Genomic DNA, 16,145 nt, shown 5'->3' on the forward strand with positions numbered 1-16,145 from the left:
GGCTCAGGGTGTCTGACCCTCCAAGGGAGGAGTTGTAAAGTTTGATGGCCACAGGCAGGAATGACTTCCTATGACGCTCTGTGCTGCATCTCGGTGGAATGAGTCTCTGGCTGAATGTACTCCTGTGCCCACCCAGTACATTATGTAGTGGATGGGAGACATTGACCAAGATGGCATGCAACTTGGACAGCATCCTCTTTTCAGACACCACCGTCCATCCCCACAACATCACTGGCCTCGAGGGATTACTGGGCAGCGTGGCTCATAGAGCCAGGTCTGTTCTGCACTGTATCTCAATTTAAAAAAATCCCCTCCCAACTGTACAAAATCCAAATGGACCCAACATCTTCCTCTTAAGTCCAGCCCAAAACAACCAACACCTACTTGGCAGCAGACAACCAATTCCAGGCTGACTTTCACAAATTGGTCATTGTCTAATCAACATCTTGAATGTTCTTTGGGTCAACCTATTTTGGGTAAATAGTCATGCTCAGGATGTACAGTTTTGGGTTTGAAATTTGTAGTTGCAGCACTTTACTGAATAAAGGCGTGTTCAGAGTTCCGGCATTGTCCTATCTCCTGGCTTTGGGTCTCATCAGTAGTTCTTGGTGAGCAAACACAAGCAATTGGCAGTGAGGAGCTGTATATCAACACAGCAAGTTCAGTAGTCTTGCACGCAATTCTACAACAGCAGAAAGCTCAATCTGAGGCGGCCTAGCTGAAGTTAATCAAAACCTTGACCAAGTTATCAGTGAGTCCAACGACGGCGGTGTCAAACACAGATCTCATGTGGATCAGTTGTTGTATCCATTTCCAACTTCCAGTTCAAATCTGCTTCGGGAGTTACACGTGAATCACAGTTTAAACATTATGAAGTTGTTTCCCTGGTCTAGTTCACCAGTAAATAACCATGGAGAACATTTAAGCTGGCTGCATCACTATCTGGTATGGAGAGGGGGGGTGTGGTTGACTACTGCACATGATCGAAATAAGCTGCAGAGAGTTGTAAACTCCATCATGAACACTAACCCCTATAGTATACAGGATGCCTTCATGGAGCAATGCCTCAAAAAGGCGGCGTCCATCACTAAGGACCCCTATCACCGAGGACATGTCCTCTTCTCAAGGCTACCATCAGGAAGGAGGTACAGAAGTCTGAAGCCACAAACTCAACGATTCAGGAACAACTTCTTTTCCCTGCCATCCAATTTCTGAATGGACATTGAACCAGTAAACACTGCCTCACTACTTTTTAAGTTCTGTTTTTGCACTATTTATTTCATTTAACTGTTTGATATACATCTATATACTTACTGTGTGGGCACGTGGCCAAGTGGTTAAAGCATTGGACTAAGGTCGCTAGTTCGAGCCCCAGCCGAGGGAACGTGTTGTGTCCTTGAGCAAGGCACTTAATCACACATTGCTCTGCGACGACACTGGTGCCAAGCTGTATGGGTCCTAATGCCCTTCCCTTGGACAACATCGGTGTCGTGGAGAGGGGAGACTTGCAGCATGGGCAACTGCTGGTCTTCCATACAACCTTGCCCAGGCCTGCGCCCCAGAGAGTGAAGACTTTCCAGGCGCAGATCCATGGTCTCACAAGACTAACGGATGCCTTTTATTATACTTACTGAGATTGACACTTTTCTTTATCTCTGTTATCATGTATTGTATTGTACTTCTGCTGCAAAGTTGACAGATAATAAATCTGATTCTGATAAGGACAACCCGTGGAAGACACACACTTGGCTCTGAAAACTGGGTACTGTTGAACATGAACGTTATTTCAACGTCATTCTGCCTAAGAACCCCCGTGACTATTCCATTGACGAAACTGTCTGACAGCTAACAAGCATCTTTGGAGAGCAGTCATCTCTTGTCAGTGTTCGCTGCTAATGCCTAAGACTCATTAAACACATTGCTAATGACTTTATCACATATGCCAGTGTCGTTAATCGTGAATGTGAAAAGTTCAAGCTGGGTAACATGACTGATTTTTACTTGTGGACTTCAGGCGCCTGGCGATGCAGACATTTGTAAACGGTTCCTGGCCAGACTGGAGCAAGACCCTGATTTGACTCTACAATCTGTCACTCAAGAATTTCAGCATTTGACCAGCCCGAAATACGATTCCAACCTGGTCGAACAGAACCCTGTCGAAGCAGTTTCCAGTGGCCCAGACATCATCACTCAGCAAGTCTCCAAGCAGCCAAACACAGCTTGATGAAACTGCATTACGCAGGAAAAACTGCCAATACAAGAAACACATTTGCAACAAATGGCAATGCCACGGTCACAAAGGTTTTTGCCATCCTTCACTCACTTCTAGACCAGTGAAACGCAAATCAAAGAATTTTATAGTCCTGTTCAAAGTTGATTTTTTTCCCCCCAGGAGATAGTACGTCAAATTATTTATCACCAACCAGTTAGTTCAAGCTACAACTCAATACGGTGTCAGACAACACCATTGTCTCCAAATGCATGTGGCGGGCCCAGTCGGTCAACTCATCACTCTGCCTGCAGCGCGGTGGGAGGAAAACTCCAGCTGACTGGTGAAGTGCACTGCACGGCACGGTGAAGCTGAACAGTAACCAGATCTAACAGACCAGCCAGATCCAGCTGGGTGGACAAACTTGGTCTCCAGAACATCCCTCTGGATCAGATCTGTACGAAGACACTGGCTGTTCTCATCATGTCAGGTGATGACATTACCACCATCAGTACATGAGATCATTCAATAACTGCAACAGTGCTAGGCCGCAGTGCTTCAAGAGTTGCTGCACCAAACTGCAAGCAGAACTCCATCTCCTACCAGATGCAAACCTGTCTTTTGTTCCAAAAAGACCGGTACCATACACTCTTTTACCAATTGTGCAGCAAAATCTGGATTGCCTGCAACAAGCTGGTGTGAACAAAGCTGTCAACTACTCACGTCGGGCAGTTCCTATAGCCATTATTAATAAAATCAATGGTACAGTGAGGTTGTGTGCACACTTCTCTGGATAAGTTGTCCAGGTAAGTTTTGGTTAAGTTTCCCTTTGTTTTTACTGTGTCAGGGGTACTTAGTGTAGTTTAAATGGCTGTTGTGTGTTCTTCATGCCAGATGTTGGGAGTTCTGGGAAACTCAGAGTCTCCCAGGAAACTACATCTGCATGAAGTGCATCCGGCTGCAGCTCCTCGAAGACCGTCTGGGGATCCGGAGCTGGATGATCTTCAGCTTGAACAGGAGAGTGAGGAGATCATCTGCTGGAGCTACAGGGAAGTAGACTCCCTTAAGTTGCCGAAGGCGGGTAGCTGGGTGACTGTCAGGAGAAATGGAAATGTGAATAGGCAGTTAGCGCAGAGCACCCCCGTGGCCACTGCCCTCAATAATAAGTATACTGTTTTGGATACCGTTGTGACCTCCCAGGGGAATGCCACGGAGACCAGGTTACTGGCACTGAGCATGAGCTTGTGGTGCTGAAGGGAAAGAGGGAGATGAGGGGAACAGTAGTGACAAGGGACTCAACAGTCAGAGGAAACAGACAGGAGATTCTGTGGATGTGAACTGGACACCCAAATGGCCAGGGTCAGGGACTTCTCAGATCACACTCACAGCATTTTGGAGGGGGAGGGAGAGCAGCCAGGTGTCTTGGTACCAATGACATCAGAAAGAAAAACAAAAGGGTCCTGAAGAGAAAAATTGTAGAGCTAGGCAGAAAGCCTAGCAGGACCTCCAGGATGCATCAAAATTGCAGTCAGCAGGGTGAGTATCAGTGCATTGGGAACGCAGAATCAAATACTCAGTGTGATATCTCAATTCACGGAGTATAAGAAATAAGGTGGTCTTGTTGCACTTTTTCAGATTATCGGGTATGATGCTGTGGCCATCACAGAATCATGGCTGAAGGATGGCTGTAGTTGGGAACTGAATGTCCAAGGTTACACACTGTATCAGAAGGATAGATAGGTATGCAGTGGGCATGGTGTGGGTGGCTCTGTTGGTAAAGAGTGGCGCTAAATCAGCAGAAAGATGTGACATTGGAAGATGTTGAATCCTTGTGGGTTGAGTTTAGAGGCTGCAAGGGAAAAAGGACCCTAATGACAGTTATATACAGGCCTCCTAACAGTAGCTGGGATGTGGACCACAGATTACAACAGGACATGGAAAAGGCATGTCAAAAAGGCAATGTTATGATAGTCATGGGAGATTTTAACATACAGGTAGATTGTGAAAATTAGGTATCTCATGGATCTCAAGAGAGTGAATTTGTTGAACGCCATGAGATGGCTTTTTACAGCAGATTGTCATTGAGCCTACTAGGGGATCGACTATACTGGATTGGGTGTTGTGTAATGAACTGGAGGCGATTAGGGAGCTTAAGGTAAAGGAACCCTTAGGAGTCAGAGATCACAATATGATTGAGTTTAACTTGAAATTTGATGGGAAGAAAGTAAATTTTGATGTAGCAGTATTTCATTGGAGTAAGGGAAATTACAGTGGTATGAAAGAGGAGTTGGCCAAAGTAAATTGGAAAGAGATGCTGGCAGGGATGACAGCAGAGCGGCAATAGCGTGGGCTTCTGGGAAAAATGAGGAAAGTGCGGGATAGATGTATTCCAAAAACAAAGAAATGCTCAAATGGCAAAATAATACAACCATGGCTGACAAAGGAAGTCAAAGCTAAGGTAAAAGCAAAAGGGAAAGCATATAACAAAATAAAAATTGGTGGGAAGATAGAGTATTTTGAAGCTTTTAAAAAATCTGCAGAAACCAACTAAAAGAATCATTAGGAGGGAAAAGATGAAATATGAAAGCAAGTTAGCAAACAATAGCAAGGTGGACAGAAAAAACTTTTTCAGGTATATATAAAAAAATATATACTGAGATGAGAGTGGATATAGGACCACTAGAAAATGAGGCTGGGGAAATAATAATAAGGTTGGTGGTGTTGTAGATAGTGTAGAGGATTGTCAAAGATTGCAGAGAGACATTGATAGGATGCAGAAGTGGGCTGAGAAGTGGCAGATGGAGTTCAACCCGGAGAAGTGTGAGGTGGTACACTTTGGAAGGACAAACTCCAAGGCAGAGTACAAAGTAAATGGCAGGATACTTGGTAGTGTGGAGGAGCAGAGGGATCTCGGGGTACATGTCCACAGATCCCTGAAAGTTGCCTCACAGGTAGACAGGGTAGTTAAGAAAGCTTATGGGGTGTTAGCTTTCATAAGTTGAGGAATAGAGTTTAAGAGTCGCAATGTAATGATGCAGCTCTATAAAACTCTGGTTAGGCCACACTTGGAGTACTGTGTCCAGTTCTGGTCGCCTCACTATAGGAAGGATGTGGAAGCATTGGAAAGCGTACAGAGATTTACCAGGATGCTGCCTGGTTTAGAGAGTATGCATTATGATCAGAGATTAAGGGAGCTAGGGCTTTACTCTTTGGAGAGAAGGAGAATGAGAGACGTACAAGATATTAAGGTGAATAGATAGAGTGAATAGCCAGCGCCTCTTCCCCAGGGCACCACTGCTCAATACAAGAGGACATGGCTTTAAGGTAAGGGGTGGGAAGTTCAAGGGGGATATTAGAGGAAGGTTTTTTACTCAGAGAGCGGTTGGTGTGTGTAATGCACTGCCTGAGTCAGTGGTGGAGGCAGATACACTAGTGAAGTTTAAGAGACTACTAGACAGGTATATGGAGGAATTTAAGGTGGGGGGTTATATGGGAGGCAGGGTTTGAGAGTTGGCACAACATTGTGGGCCGAAGGGCCTGTAATGTGCTGTACTGTTCTATTTGTCATAACGGAAAACAAGGAGATGGCAGATGAACTAAGTAAGTATTTTGCATCAGTCTTCACTGTGGAAAACACCAGCAGTGTGCTAGATGTTGAAAAGTGTGAGGGAAGAGAAGTGAGTGTAGTTACTATTACAAGAGAGAAAGTGCTCAAAAAACTGAAAGACTTAAAGGTGCATAAATCACCCGGACCAGATGAACTGCACCCTAGGGTTCTGATAGAGGTAGAGATTGTGGAGCCATTAGTAATGATCTTTTAAAAATCATTAGACTCTGGCATGGTGCCAGAGGACTGGAAAATTGCAAATGTCACCCCACTCTTTAAGAAAGGAGGGAGGCAGCAGAAAGATAATTATAGTCCAGTTAGCCTGACCTCAGTGGTTGGGAAGATGTTGGAGTCAATTGTTAAGAATGAGGTTACGTAGTACTTGGTGACACAGGACAAGGTCGGGCAGTCAGCATAGTGAACCTATTGGAATTCTTTCAGATTACAAGTACGATAGATAAAGGGCATGCAGTGGATATTTGACTTTTCACAATGCCTTTGACAAGATGCCACCTGTGAGGCTGCTTACCAAGTTAAGAGCCCATGGTATTGCAGGAAAGTTACTGGCATGGTTAGAGCATTGGCTGATTGGTAGGAGGCAGCGAGTGGGAATAAAAGGATCCTTTTCTGGTTGGCTGCCAGTGACAATTGGTGTTCCACAGGGGTCAGTGTTGGGACCGCTTCTTTTTGTGCTGTTTATCAATGATTTAGATGATGGAATAAATGGCTTTTTGCCAAGTTTGCAGATGATATGAAGATTGGAGGGGCAAGTCATGTTGAGGAAACAAGAAGGACTTAGACAGATTAGGAGAATGGGCAAGAAAGTGGCAAATGAAATACAACGTTGGAAAATGGTTATGCACTTTGGTAGAAGGAGTAAATGTTCAGACTATTTTATAAATGTGAAAATCCAAAAATCTGAGATGCAAAGGGACTTGGGAGTCCTTGTGCAGAACACACTAAAGGTTAACTTGCAGTTGAGTTGGTGGTGAGGAAGGGAAATGCAATGTTAGCATTTCAAGAGGTCAAGAATACAAGAGCAAGACGTGATGCTGAGGCTTTATAAGACACTGGTGAGGCTTCACTTTGAGTATTGTGAACAGTTTTGGGCTCCTTATCTAAGAAAGATGTGCTGGCATTGGAGAGGGTCCAGAGGAGGTTCACGAGGATGATTCCAGGAATGAAAGGGTTATCATATGAGGAACGTTTGGCTCTGGGCCTGTACTCGCTGGAATTTAGAAGGCTGAAGGGTGATCACAATGAAACCTTTTGAATGTTGAAAGGCCTAGACAGAGTAGATGTGGAAAGGATGTTTCCCATGGTGGAGGAGTATAAGATAAGAGGACACAGCCTCAGGATGGAGAGGTGTCCAGATAAAACAGAGAGGCAGAGAAATTTCTTTAGCCTGGGGGTGGTGAATTTGTGGAATTTGTTAGGACAGGCAGCTGTGGAGGCCAAGTCATTGGGTGTATTTAAGGTAGGGATTGATGTTCCTGATTATCCACGGCATCAATGGTTGTGGGGAGAAGACAGAGGAGTGGGGCTGAGGAGGGGGAAAAATAGGATCCGCCATGATGGAGCAGACATAATGGGCCAAATGTCCTGCTTCTGCTCCCTTGTCCTATGGTTTTCTGAAATGGTCTCAATGCAGATCTAGGGACACACCAGTATCCATTACAGGTACCAGCAGATCTCTTCAGAAAATTGAACTGACCTCCAGGTAGAAGTGGCAGAAAATTCACAGGATCTTCTGACCACGTCAACACAACAGGTTGTTTTCCTTTTGCTGTCTGCCTTTCCGGGTAAAGGCAGTTCCTTCAATTTTCCAACAGCTTATGGACACAATGAGATGGGCATGGATTAGACAGAACTATGCCAACACCTGGTCCACGTTTTGAAAACAAAACTACAAAACTTTAGATTGTGACTTTGGGCAGAAAAATGTAACCTCCTGATGTCATCAGTTTAGTATCTGGTATTAGTCATAGATGAGCACAGTTGTCACCCAGATCCTGAAAACATCACTGCTACCTTTAAAAAAAAATGCTCCACTATCAGATGCCAGCACTTTATGATCATTCATTATTCAGCATTTTTCCTAGCGGTGCGCCAGCTGAAGGAGCCATCCAATGCCCTGTTCCGTGAAAATGGTCCGTGCAATGCCAAGAGGGTTTTGATCAGGTGAAGAATATGCTGTCATCCAACCTTCTCTTGATGTTTTTCAACCTAGAGTTGCCAATCGCCATCACAACGGATACGTCCAACTACAGAGTGGGAGCTGTCAAATCCCATATCTTCTCTGGTTCATAAAAAGCTGTCATTCATGCAGCCAGATCACTGACCACAGCTGAAATGAACTATGAACTATGGACAAATTGAGGAGGAAGCCTTGGGAATCATCTTTGCTGGGAAGAAATTCCACAGGATGATTTGTGGCAAAAGCTTCACTTTCCTTACTGATCACAAACCACTGTTGTTCATCTTTGGGCCTAACAAAGGCATCCTGGTGTATATAGCCAACCATCTGCAAAGGTGGACAACAATGTTATTAGCCTATGATTTTGAAATCAAGTGCGCATCAGCCCAGGAATCTGCTCAGGCAGACACCTTCTCCAGACTGATGAATCAGAAGATTACTGAAAACCGAGAACTCATCTGTGGCTGGAATTTCAGTGAATTCCGAAGTCCACCAGGTTGTATGGGATGCGGCTCAAGTCTTCCGGTCAACAAGATCAGAGCAGAAACAGCTGCAGATCCTCTTCAGCCTATCTCCAGATACCTCCACTGATGGATGGCCAGTCGAGATTGAGGAAGACGTTGTATCCTTCTACCCACGTCACACACCAACTGTGGATTCTGTTTGGAGACAGGATAGTGATTCCACAAACATCTCAATCAAGAGTACTGAAACAATTCCACCATGGTCACCCAGCCATCAACTGAATGAAAGCCCTGCAAGAAGCTGTGAGTACTGGCTGGGCCTAGATGAAGATGTCATAACCATATGCGGGCAGCGTACTCAGTGCTCTACGGCAGCAAAGAATCCAAGTAGAGCTGATGCACAACCATGGCCACAGGGCTACCAGGCCTTGGAGTCAAGTACATGACTTCTCTGGCCCAGTCAATGTGTGTACCTACCTTATTCTGTTGACACCTATTCCAAATGGCCAGAAGTATTATCTACGAAGCCAACAATGACAAAAACCACCATTCAACCATTGCTGCAGATCTTTAGCTGTTTTGGGATGCCAGAAACCCTTGTTTCTGACAACACCAGTTGCTGCATTCTGCCAAAAGAGAAATTAAACACATCTGGTCACCCTCACAGTTCAATGGCCAAGCAGAGGGGCATGTAGTCATCTAAAAACAGTTGCTTCTGGAATCAAGAGGAAGGAGCATCAGCAGAGACCCTCAATACATTTCTGCTGACATATTGAATGACACCACGTCCAGGCTTCAAGACAAAGTTTGAAGCGCTTTTAGGAAGAAAACTGAGCGCAGTGTTAGATGCAATGGCATCACAGCCTCCAGCATCCAAGAATCGCCGAAGATCAGGTACACAAAGACAGCCACACAGACCTTGTTCCACAGGTGAAATCTCAATGGGCAAGACCCCTGGGTACCAGTTCAGATTGTCAGATAAATGAGGAAGGTGGTCTACAAAGTTATTATAGATGGGATTCACTGGTGTCACCACATCAACCAGTTGTGGCCACACGCTCCCAAAGGCACAACATGTTTGTCAGGCAAGGCAAGTTTATCTGTTTAGCACTAATCAAACACAAGGCTGTTCAAAGTGCTTTAGATAGAACAAGATATAAAAATCAAACATTAAATTTCAGACAATATAAAGAGAATAAATTCATACAAAAATAAACAAATGAAAGTTACAGTGCAGAAGATTCTAAATAAAAGCTACAGCGAAAAGAGAAGTTTTAAGCCTCAATTTAAAATAGATTAAAGTTGGGGCAGATTTTAGATCCTCTGGAAGATTATTCCAGATATGTGGAGCATGGTAACTAAAAGCTGCTTCACCATGTTTTGTCTTGACCCTGGGGAGGGTAAGCAGATGTGCCCAGAAATCAGCAATCTATCTGCGGGAGAAGATGGCGGCGCGATGCAGCTCACAGTGGCCACTCCGGTCAATATCTGTTATCTGTCAAGTAGGGTGCCGTGCACAATCCTGATTTGATGGAGACAGACGTGAGAGCACGGAGGAACATCTGGTGAAACTTCTGAAATGCCTGCTTCGCTGCTGCTGCTACTGTGTGATCCAGAATCTCCGGAGGAGAAGGCCCCGAGTCCTCGGCTTTGCTTGTTGCTCGGCGGCCGGGGTGGGGTCGAAGCGCTCGGCAGAGACAGTGCTCGGTGTCGGAGGGCTGGTCAGAGGCTCGAAGTTTTCGGACAGACTCAGAGTCCGCTGCGGTCGGGTGCTTCCGATGGTGCTGCATCGGCAAGTTGGCGGCGCTTGGAGGTTCATAGCAGGGAGAGTTCCTCCATCTACCGCCTGCGTGAGATGATGAGTCTATCCGGACTTTGAGACTTTTTTTATCGTGCCCATGGTCTGCTCTTTATCAAATTATGGTATTGCTTTGCACTGTTGTAACTATATGTTATAATTATGTGGTTTTGTCAGTTTTGGTCTTGGTTTGTCCTGTGTTTCTTGTAATATAATTCTGGAGGAACATTGTATCATTTTTTAATGCATGCATTTCTAAATGACAATAAACGAGGACTGAGTGTCCTCATAATCTAATCTAATATGGTTGCTTAATGCCTAAAAGCTGATAAACAACCTTTTCAATGAATTTACTTAAACATGGTAAGTTTGATATGGGCCTGCAGTTATTATTTGGAGACATCTGGGTTATTCTTTTTTAAAAGAGGCTTAATAACTGCAGTTCTCAGGGCTTTTGGGAAACAGCCTGATAGAAGAGAAGTGATGACTATTTGTAGAATGAGTGGTGTCATGCAACTAAAAACATTTTTTAAAAAGGTTGTAGGTAGAAGAAAAAGACTTTCAGGATGTATATTGTATACATTTCTCTGACATTAAATGTACCTTTTGAAACCTATTGGAGGTAAAATGTCAAGGGAACAGGAGGAGAATTTCAGGTGTAGCACAATTTTTTCTAAAGTTTTATAGTCAATAGGTTTGAATTGTGTCATTTTAACTAAATTAGTTCCAAGTGAGTGAAAGGATGAGACTGACTTCTGACTGGAGGGCTGTGGAGGCCAAGTCTCTGGATGCTTTCAAAAAAGAGACGGATAGAGCTCTTAAAGATAGCGGAATCAAAGGTTATGGGGATAAGGCAGGAGCTGGATACTGATAGTGAATGATCAGCCATGATCACAGTGAAAGGCGGTGCTAGCTCGAAGGGCTGAATGGCCTACTCCTGCACCTATTGTCTATTGTCTGATGCAGAAACACTAACAGCATGTCTAATCTTCTGAATTTTGTCAGTAAAAAAGAATACAAGGTCATTACATGACTGTGGATAGAAGTTCAGGTGCAGGATACAGGAGGATGTGTGAGTTTATCAACTGTAGTGACTAAGTCATGTGCATTATTGCCATTTTTGTTTATCAGAGAAGAAGAACTGCCCTGAACATCTCAATTCTAAGTTATAGATGTGAAGAGTTCCATTATAAATTTCGAAATGGACCTGGAGTTTTGTTTTCCGCCCTCATGCATTCAGCTTTTCCACGTTCTCTTTTTCGGAGTTTAACCAGTGAGGTGTTTCTCCATGGGCTTCCTTCTTCCCAGAAAATACTTTTACTTACATCAGCGACACCTGCAGTTTTAGAGTTGAGATGGTCTACAAGATCATTGACAGAGGCCGGAGAGAGGGCAGGTGTGGGAGAAAAAGGCTGCGTGAACAATACCTTGGTTTTTCCAGTGACATACCATTTTGTGATGACCTCAGTTTGAGCGCTAGTGAATAGAGATATAGTAATTTCAAAGAAGACACAGAAATGATCAGAAAGAGAAACCTTGGAAGTGTTAAGACCTTTGGAAATGACTCCGTCAAGGGTATGGCCCTGTGTGTACATTATGCCAGTCCATAATTGCCTAAGCTGCAGAACAGTTCATTAGCATTATTGTCCTTGGGGTTATCACCATGAATATTAAAGTCACCAACAATGACTACCCAGTCAAAGTCAATAGACAGTAGTTCAGTGCACAATATTTGGGTGGCCTGTATATAGTCAAAAATAAAGCACAATGGGAGGATTTCAGCTGAAGAGCAGGATATTCAAAAGATGCAAATATTCCATATGATATATGCTTATTATTAAACAGAACGGTTATTCCTCCCCCTTGTTTCTTTATCCTGGTCTCATTTATAAAACTGAAATTAGGAGGAGCTGATTTGATGAGAAATGCTGCTTTGTTGTTTTGGTCTAGCCAAATCTCTGTTAGAAACATAAAATCAGGGCAGTGCCTGATAATTAAATCATTAATTAAAAGTGATTTGTCAGTCAAAGACCTGACATTTAACAAGGCTAGGTTTAATGAGTTAAGGACTTTCTTCTGGATTTGATAATCAAACACAGCTGGATCTTCATCTTCTCCCTGGAAGAGTTCAATTTACCCCAACCAAACAAGCGCCCAGCAGTAGCATAGCCACGAGCAATGCTGCGACAAGAAAGTGACGGCTAATCGTCAGGATAAGCAGTTGTTCCTATCCAACTCCTACAGGTAATCGTTTTCAAGAGGGAGTGTTACGGCGAGCCAAAGAAACCAATGCCTATTAGTCAGCTGGCAACCAATCCCAGGCTGACCTTCACTAATTGATCGTTGTTCCGATCAATATTTTGAATGTTCTTTGGATAAACCATTTAAATAGTTGTGCTTTGGGATGTACAGTTGAGTTTTGAGTTTGAGATTTGTAGTTGTGTGGCTTTACTGAATAAAGGAGTATTTCTGAGTTCCGGCTTTGTCCTAAATCCTGGCTTCGGGTCTCATCAGTATTTCCACGCGAGTGATCACAACTCTTCCCCAATTTAAAAAAAAATTCAGATATACATCACAGTAACAAGCCCGCATTGCCCAGTTAGACCCATGTAATCAATCAACTTACTAACTCATCTTCGGAATGTGGGAGGAAACCAGAGCACCTGGAGGAAACCCACATGGTCACGGGGAGAACGTATTAACTCCTTATGGGCAGCAGCAGGAATTGAACCTGGGTCATTGCGTTAACTACCCACACTACTACTGAGCCACCCCTGATTCCTGTTATGCACCATCTCCCTGGACATAACCCCTTCCCTTTCCCTCCCACTGTACATGATGTTAATGGATCCAAACCTTTCCCGTTCATTCCCATTACACACAATCCCAATAGACACAACCCTTTCTCAATCACTCCCTCTCTCCACAATCTCATTTGTCTGAATCCATTCCACCCCCCCACCCCCGTTTTACACAATGTCAATGAACTATACCCTCCCCCACCAATTGTATGGAATAGATCCTTTCCCAGAAGTTGTTCATAAACCTGGCATGTTGCTAAAAAGAGATTTCTTGCTATAGATATCTCCAAATTGGGTCCATAATCCTTGCTACAAACTGTACCTGAACTTAATCCAAGGGCATGCTAATTATCCAAACAAGAGACAACCTGCAGATGCTGGCAATCCAAGCAACACACACAAAACACTGCAGGAACTCAGCAGGCCAGGCAGCATCTACGGAAAAGAGTAAACAGTCAACATTTCGGGCTGAAATCCTGCTGAAGGGTCTCACGCCTGAAATGTCAGCTGCACTTTTCTTCCATAGATGCTGCCTGGCCTGCTGAGTTCCCCCCAACGTTTTGCGTGGGTTGCTCATCATCCAAACCCCTTTCTCCAAACCTGACCTCCACTTGTGCACCCAGAGCGATTGGGGTGAAACCCAGTCCGCGAGGAGAGGGGGGTTGTACAGGAAGAAAGCCCCAGCAGAGAGAGGACTACCAAGAAAATTGGATGCCAACGTACGTGCTTGAGTTCGAAGAGGACATTCCGGGTCAGCTCCACTCTCCTCCGGTTGATGTGTTTAATGGCCACTATATTTCCCTTGGGGTAGAGTATCCAGAGAAGATATATTAGTTACCAACAAGATATAGATATAGAAAGCTTCAGAGTGCCACCCTGACCTTACCCTGGATTTGAGCTTAACCCGACCGCATGCTGCACTAAGCTCCATAGATAACTCCTGCAAATGTTATGTTTGCCATCCTGTATGGTCAGGGACTATTACAGCATCTATCCCAGGATAATGAAGGGAGAAAGACACGAAGAAGAGGGAAAGAGAGAAGATATTCTCTCCTCTACATTTTCCATCAGACAGAAGATACAAAAACCTACACAACAAAAGATACATAAGGTAAGAAGAAATGGAAAAAACCTACACAAAGTACTGGATACAGCCCAGTCCATCACAGGAAAAGCCCTCCCCACTATCATCTCCAGGGAATGCTGCCACAAGAAAGCATCTCCCCATCATCAAAGACCTTCACCATCCAGGCCATGCTCTCTTCTCACTGCTGCTATCGGGACGGAGGTACAGGAGCCTTAGATCTCACACCACCAGGTTCAGGGATGTACAGTTGAGTTTTGAGTTTGAGATTTGTAGTTGTGTGGCTTTACTGAATAAAGGATCCGGCTCCTGAACCAGCGTGGATAACTTCACTCACCTCAACACCGAACTGATTCCACAAGCTAAGGACTCTACAACTGTGTTCTCAGTATTATTTCTTATTTATTTATTTATCTATTTACTTATTTATTACTATTATCTTTTTTTGCAATTGCACGGTTTGTTTTCTTTTGCACATTAGTTTTTTCTGTCTTTGTGTGTAGTTTTTCACTGATTCTATTCTGTTTCTTTATATTTACTGTGAATGCTCATAAGAAAATGAATCTCAGGGCAGTATGTATGTACTTTGATAATAGATTTAGATAGATAGATATACTTTATTGATCCTGAGGGAAATTGGGTTTCGTTACAGCTGCACCAACCAAGAATAGAGCATAAATATAGCAATACAAAACCATAAACAATCAAACAACAATATGCAAACTATGCCAGATGGAAATAAGTCCAGGACCAGCCTATTGGCTCAGGGTGTCTGACCCTCCACGGGAGGAGCTGCAAAGTTCGATGGCCACAGGCAGGAACGACCTCCCATTACGCCCAGTGTTGTATCACGGTGGAATATGGCCGAAGTCCAACAGTAAAAAGTTCAATATCCGGTCTCAAACATGTTCCTCGATCGTAATATGACCAGGATTGCACCATCTGTTGTTAACCAGAACAGTAAGCCCCCAACTCCTTTACGCTTACCGCTCTCAGTGCACTTCCGGTCAGCTCGAACGGTCTGGAAGCCGTCCATGGAAAAGATTTGATCCGGTATGTCCTTGTGCATCCCCGTTCCAGTGAAACACATAACACTGCACTCCCGAAATGTTCTCCAACCCCTGGCTAGCACCGTGAACTTGTCCATTTTATTACCCACCGAACTCCTCTTCTCCATAAGTCTCTGTTGTCTCGACCTGGTCCTCTTTCCTCGACTTTGTGATCCCCCTCTGCATCCTCTGTGTGTTTTCCTCCAGATTTCAGCAGGGGTGTCCGCCACTCTGCTCACTAAACTGGCCGGCATTAGCGCAAACAGCTGGTCCCTGGAATACACAATGTGACCATACTGCTGCCCCGCTAATGAGACGTGTCCGAATGTAACTATTTCCAGCGCTAAAAACCAAAATAAAACTCTCCACCAGCCTGTTAGAGAGGGTGCAGCTTCGACACTTCAGCTTCAGTAAAAGCTTCAGCTTTTACTTTGAACTTTGAACGTACATACCACTGGGTCGAGGACAGCTTCTACCCCGCTGTTATCAGACACTTGAACAGACTTGTACGATACGATGGACTTCTGACCTCATTATGACCTTGCACTTTATCGTTTACTGCAATACGTTTTCACTGTACGTTTTACACTTGATTCTGTACTATTCTAGCTCAATACACTGTGTAATGATCTGATCTGTATGAACAGAATGCAAGTCAAGATTCTCACTGTATCTCAGTCCATGTGACAATAATGAACCACTACCAAAACCAATATTTCCAGAAAGTCCTGGAATGAAACTAGTGGAGTGTTTGCTTGCAGGGAATCAGTCAAGGTCAAAGAAAGTCAGAGTAAAGTTATCATGCAAGTACAAATATGTCTCCATACACCTCCCCCTGTGTTTCATTTTCTTGCAGGCATTCACAGTAGAACAAAGAAATACGATAGGATCAATGACAACTGCACACAAAGACTGACTAACAACCAATGTGCAAAA

The 16,145-nt window shown here is 44.0% G+C and overlaps 1 protein-coding gene across 1 annotated transcript in view; it reads right to left on the reverse strand.

The window, feature by feature from the left end:
* LOC134343037 (atrial natriuretic peptide receptor 1-like) overlaps positions 1–16,145 on the reverse strand; it is a 115,614-nt gene that overhangs the window by 56,378 nt on the left and 43,091 nt on the right. Inside the window, exon 10 of the mRNA XM_063041862.1 lies at positions 13,800–13,877. Coding sequence (XP_062897932.1) covers positions 13,800–13,877 — 78 coding nt within the window. The remainder of the gene's footprint in view (positions 1–13,799; positions 13,878–16,145) is intronic.

Source organism: Mobula hypostoma, chromosome 2, assembly GCF_963921235.1.
Source record: "Mobula hypostoma chromosome 2, sMobHyp1.1, whole genome shotgun sequence".
Classification (NCBI taxonomy): Eukaryota; Metazoa; Chordata; class Chondrichthyes; order Myliobatiformes; family Myliobatidae; genus Mobula; species Mobula hypostoma.